The 6000-nt window shown below is 51.4% G+C and overlaps 1 protein-coding gene across 3 annotated transcripts in view; it reads left to right on the plus strand.

The window, feature by feature from the left end:
- CPNE2 (copine 2) overlaps positions 1 to 6000 on the plus strand; it is a 41755-nt gene extending 35755 nt beyond the window's left edge. For all 3 annotated transcript variants that reach the window (XM_064387175.1, XM_064387177.1, XM_064387176.1), the window contains exons 13-16: positions 275 to 326; positions 1223 to 1356; positions 4344 to 4580; positions 5413 to 6000. In XM_064387175.1, the coding sequence (XP_064243245.1) occupies positions 275 to 326; positions 1223 to 1356; positions 4344 to 4580; positions 5413 to 5520 (531 nt within the window). In that variant the 3' untranslated portion in view covers positions 5521 to 6000. The remainder of the gene's footprint in view (positions 1 to 274; positions 327 to 1222; positions 1357 to 4343; positions 4581 to 5412) is intronic.

Raw genomic sequence — 6000 nt, forward strand, 5'->3', positions numbered from 1 at the left:
AATTTCAGGAGGCTGCATGATGGGGGCACTGGAGAACTGGTTCATCCTCAAGTGCTGCTCAGCCCTGACCACGTTTGTGTTTGCTGTTTGGGTAGCAGAGTGCTGGAAGTGCCACTGACCCAGCAGTCATGTGGACCATAACTCTGTGGCCACCTGGTTCTGCTCCAGGGGAGCATCACACTGAAACCAGCCCTGCAGCATCAGCTAAACTGTTAGTGAGCTGCCTGCCCTGCACTGGCCCTCCAGATTAATTTGGGTCTTTTCTTCTCCACAGGTATCCCATGAGTTTGCCATTAACTTCAATCCCAGGAATCCATTCTGTTCAGGTAAGCATCTACCAGGCCTTTAGAAGTCCTTAGATGCCTTCTGTCCTTCCTCTGCATTTCTTCAGTAACTCCTTCATCCCTGAATATGTTCAAGGCCAGGTTGGATGGGGCCCTGAGCAACCTGATCTAGTGAGTGGCATCACCACCCATGTCAGCATGGTTGGCACTAGATCATCCCTAAGGTCCCTTCCAACCTGAATCATTCCCTGATTATTTATCATGGGGATTTTTCAAGGCATGTTCAGAGACAGACATGAACAATGAAGCAGGGCACATGCTAAAGGCACACTCAGAGGAAAGCACAGAAAATTTGGGGGTGTGTAGGAAGGCCCAGGGTAAGATGCAACTGGATTCAGAGTGTGTAAAATCCGCCCTCGCTCTGCTGTCTGGTGTGTCCTACCAGCCGTCTGCTCGCCCAGCAAGGCTGCAAGGAACACAAGGCCTGCTCAGCAGATGGGGAATTCAGACTGAACGCTCCATTTAGCAGCTGATAGCTGCTCACAGTGATGGCTGAAGGACTGCTCAAATCCTAAGTGCTAAGGGCTACCCTGATCTCTCTATCTGGTTTTTTGTTATGTTCAGAGACCAGGAGTTGCTTTTCTTTTTGCTCCTCCTCCTTGGTTGATTCTGAGATTTTTTCACAATCCCACCAAATGCTTTCATTGACTGTGGGTACTACGAGGGCTTCTCTACCACAGAAGGTCTGAGGACCCACTGCAAAGTGACTGAAGAGCAAAGCTTGGATATTCAGAAATTTGGGATGAGTTGGGTAGAAAGTGGGGGGAATAGATCTGACTTCAGCTCCATGAGAGCATGAGCTAATGATTCCTCATTGGGCTTGCTGTGGTCCCGAGTTGTGACACTCTGTAATGCCTGTTTCTCTGCTTTCCCTGAAGGTGTGGAGGGCATTGTCCAAGCATACTCTGCCTGCCTGCCCCACATCCGCTTCTACGGACCCACCAACTTCTCCCCCATCATCAACCACGTGGCCCGCTTTGCAGCTCAAGCCACCCAGCAGGAAACTGCATCGGTAAGTCCATGAGATCCCATGATGTGATGGCAATCCTGATGGCTTTGGGCAGGGGAGCACAAAGCCTCAGCTGGGTTTCGTGTCTTTCCCTTCTCTGTGAATCCAGCTGTGCCAGTGGTGACCAAGGTGTCCTCTTAGGGGTGTGAAGAGCACCTGAAGTCTGCAAGGTAGAGCTCCCTTGGCTCCCTGCAGCAGCAGGCTGCCCATGGAGGATGGCAGATCTGACTCCTGGCTTTTGCTGGCCAGAACAGCATCAGCTGGGCATCAGCAGTTGCATGGCAGGAGATGTTGGGGTAGAGGCTTCCCTGATTCCTGCCTGGAGCAAAGCAGGATCACACTCAAAACCTGTTCCCCACGAGGACCTTTTCCAGCCTTGCTGTGAGTGCTGTTGCTCTTCCCAGCTCCAGGCAAAAGGAAATACTGAATTTGGTTTAATTCAGCACAGATCCAGGTCGCTCCTCATTTTTTTGTTTTCTGTGTCGCTGTCAGTGGGGGAGGGAGAGCCCACGGGCTCAGCACTGAGCAGAGGCGCTAATCGTATGCAAATTGCACCCCTCTGCTGGCACTAATAGTTTAATCAAGGGAGATTTTAAATAATGGGCACTAATAGTGCCGTCAGAGGCAAGCCTGGCTTGGCTCGGGTGGTTTTTTGGCAGCACAAAGCGTTATTGATGAGGGATCTCACTCCCCCGGGGTCTTCTCCTCTTCCATCCCATCCTCAGCTCGTGCATCAAAGCCACCCCTGGTGCTGACGGCTCCAGGGGCTGCCTGAACCTGCCCTCCTCTTCCTCCTGCTCTCACTGCTCCCAGCATTTCAAATAAAACCAAAAATCCTCCTAGTTTTTCCATAGCAACATAGATCACAAACACAGCCCTCGGCTCTTAGGGAATGGGAGACTAAAACATCCTGGGGCTGGGGGAGGGACAGAGGGGTGTTACACCATTTGACTCTTGGGGAAGTATTAATAAGCTTTGGGGAATTAAAACTCACCTTTCCAGCAGGGTCACTGCATCCAAACTGCCCCTTTTCTTACCTCATGCTGTTCAGTGCTGCCTAATCCCTCCAAGTCCTGCTGGTATCATTAACAAATGGATTGGGAATCATCCCAGGAGCCCAGGTGGATGCAGAGATCAGCCATTTTAACAAGAAAAAGGAGAAAGGAGGCAGGTGCTGCTGGTTGGTGTGTGATGGACCCCATAGCCTGGTCCCTGTGCACCAGCAGCTCTGATTGTGGCTTGGCAGAGGTGCCACCCTGAGTACTGCAGCTGGAGCCTGGAGGTGCCACCAGCACTCCTGTCCTGCTGTCATTTACTGACACCACCAAAACTGTCACTGCTCCTTGGGGAATCTCCCACTGATGCTCTCCAGCAGTGCCTCCTGGTCCCTTGCTTCATCACCCCTACACAGCCCCTGGGCTTTGAGGCTGATCCCCAGCATCAACTCTTACTTCTTTTGACCTCTGAAATATGTTGTGATAAACATTTGACAAGCTCTGCCTCCCCACCCCTTTTTCTGCATACTTTCCAGCATTTTTCTCAGATCCTATTATGGATTTCACAGAAAAAAAGGGAACAAAAGGAAATAACCCTTTCCATGTTTCCAGCAGAGAAGCCAGGCAGGGAAAGGGAGAATCACTGAAAGTCATTATCAGCTGCTCCCCTCAAGGTTTTGTACTCTTCCTCCCATACTGGTTCCCAGATGGGGTGAGGTCCAAGTCCTGCTCCCAGTCATGACCAGTGCAGGTCCTCTCCTGAAGTTTAGTCTTGTCCTCCAGACCCAGATGTTGCAGTCCTGCTCTGCAGACTTATGTTTCACCATGTTTTGCTCTCAAAAGTTCATATTTAGATAAAAATGAAGCCCTGGACTGTGCTGTGCAGGCAGGGTTAATGCATCAGAAGGGGCTGGAGTGGGGAAGGGTCTGGCTTGGGAAAATCTCCTCACCCGTGTCCTCAGGTTGTGTTTAAGCTCTTCCCAGCCTTGTTAGTACCTGGAGTTTAGCACTGCAGATCATCAAGAGTGGATGAAGCTTAGGGAAGGTTTCAGGGGATGAGGGCTGGAGGGAGACCAGAAAAACAGGCTTGGGGCAGCATTCCTTCCTTTGCTTTTCCAGGATGCTGCACTAGCGGTTTTCAGAGGAAATGGAAAGAATGAGGAGAGGAACAAAGGGCTTTAATGCTCTTAAGTGCTTGTTTTCGTCATTTCTCCAACACAGACAAGCTCTGTAATGTGCCAAAATTGAGCTATTACTTTCCCTGGAGATGGAGAAGATGAGATTTTGGGGGGTCCACATGCTCCAGGTTTGCTGAGCTGAGTCCAGCAGGACCATCTGTCCATCTGTTTGTCCATCCTACCCCAGCTCTGCAGGACTGGCCTGTCCCAAGGGAAGGGGAGCAGTTTCTAATGCTGCTGCTCTGTCGTGCCCCAGCTTGCTGATATCCTCTGCATCCCCCTCAGTGCATCCCACAGCCATGGCTTTGCACAGGAGATGGACAAGCCCTGAGCACGGGATGGCCCCACAGCCTGGCAGTGCAGTACAGGAGATGCTCCCATCAGAGCAGGGAGATGTTGATGGGAGCACCCCAAAACACACCCCACTGTGTGCAGGCAGAGGGAGATTTCATTTCCCAGCTGGGCTCATGTCCCAACCCTGAATTCCTCCTGGCCCTGACAGAGATCCTGTGCAGATTAGAAGTTGATTTTTTTTGCTTCATTAAGTACAGTAAATCAGTAATTCAGAAAAATATTTTGGAGTGAGAGCTGGTTTATTGTTTGTTCAAGATCTTTCAAAAGCCAGGGGGAATAGGAACACCTGAATTTCTGGATTCTGCTGAAGGCCATGATGCCAGCTGAGCTGGGAAATGGTGAAGCTCAATCCCCCAAATCCCATGGGGACCTGCCACCCCTCGACACCCTGGCCACTCAGAGCTGTGGTGTGAGGGGGTACTGGCATCCCACCGGGTGTGACCCCGTGCCCTCCCCTCCACAGCAATACTTCATCCTCCTCATCATCACGGACGGGGTGATCAGCGACATGGACGAGACCAGGCACGCCGTGGTGCAGGCGTCCAAGCTGCCCATGTCCATCATCATCGTGGGCGTGGGCAACGCTGACTTTGCTGCCATGGAGTTCCTGGACGGGGACAGCCGGGTGCTGCACTCCCACACCGGCGAGGAGGCCGTGCGCGACATCGTCCAGTTCGTGCCCTTCCGCAACTTCCGCAACGTGAGTCGGGGCAGGGGGGAGCTGATCCCAGGGGCTCTCACACCTGGAATCACCCTGGAACAGCCACGGTAGAGGCAGAGGCAAGAGGTACCTGCCTGTCTTAGCCTCAGGGGTGCTCTGCGTGGATCACACAAATTAGCACTGCAGGCAGGGGTGACTGCTCTGCTGCCCTGTAGTGGGTTCCACCTGAGCATGCCATGTTCTCCATCCCCTGCCATTGTCACAGGTGGGAGCAAAAGCCAGTGACTCAGAGCAGGATCTGGGTTCCTGCAGCAGGGTGTGGCAGCACTGGGCTCAGTTTTGGTGACTCCCACTCAGGCCTCATGCAGCACCCCTGCTGTGCCACACCAAGGGCTTCATGCTGAATTGTCCTGAGAAGGAGCCCATGCCCCCTGATCCCCTGTAGGGAGGGGCAGTGGTGGCACTGGCCCTGCACATCCCCTCTGTGGGATGAGCCCATTGCAGTCATCCAGCAGACAGCTCTGGGACAGAGGCTGTTGCTGACATGGGATTGATTGCCAAGGATGGAGCTTGTGCTTATCTTCCCCTTCTTTGCAATTAATCAGTATCTTTCTGTTTCACCTCCTGCCACCCACACCTGTTTTTTCTGACCTACCCAGGTTTTACTCCTCTGTACCAGTGTATTCTCTCCTGGAGGGAAGGGTAGTATAGAATATAATAATCCCTGGTGTATAAAATGCTGGCTGTCAATAGACTCTAGTGGGTATTGAGTGAAATGCCAAGGTCTGGGGCTGGGGCCACCCAGCCATGTTTGCTCAGTCAGTCCCCTGTGGCTGTGCTAACACCGCTGTTGGTTCCCTTTGGCTCACAGGTCCCCAAGGAGACCCTGGCCAAAGCTGTGCTGGCAGAGCTGCCCCAGCAAGTCGTGCAGTACTTCAAGCACCAAAACCTGCCACCCATCAACTCGGAGCCCGCGTAGAGCTGTGCCAGGCTGCACCCTCTGCATGCTGCCGGAGCCTGTTGGTCCTGCCAAAAGCACGTTCCACATGCTTTTAAGAGAAGAATACCCTCCCTGAAACACTTTGTACTTCTTAATTTAATTGCTAAGTTCTTAAGACGCATCCCAGCACAGTGTCTGGATTCATTTTGTACAGTCTTGGCCCAAGGTAACACTAGGCAGCCAGGCCATGCCCTGGTCCTGCTCTGTTGAGTCACTTTTCAGTATTGAATGTACTTTGTATAATTTCAGTGGAACAGAATACAATTTTTATGATCAAAACTTGCTTTTTCCAAGCAATGAAATGCTTAATATATTATCATTCAATGAACTGGTTGTTGTATAGTTCATGTATTTGTGTTGTACCTGTACACCTGTCAGGTTTTGTGTTCATTTTTATACTGTGTACATGTTATATTTGTTATACTCAGGTTAATAAAGAAACTTGGACATTTAAAACAA

This window comes from Passer domesticus, chromosome 12 (genome assembly GCF_036417665.1).
Source record: "Passer domesticus isolate bPasDom1 chromosome 12, bPasDom1.hap1, whole genome shotgun sequence".
Lineage (NCBI taxonomy): Eukaryota > Metazoa > Chordata > Aves > Passeriformes > Passeridae > Passer > Passer domesticus.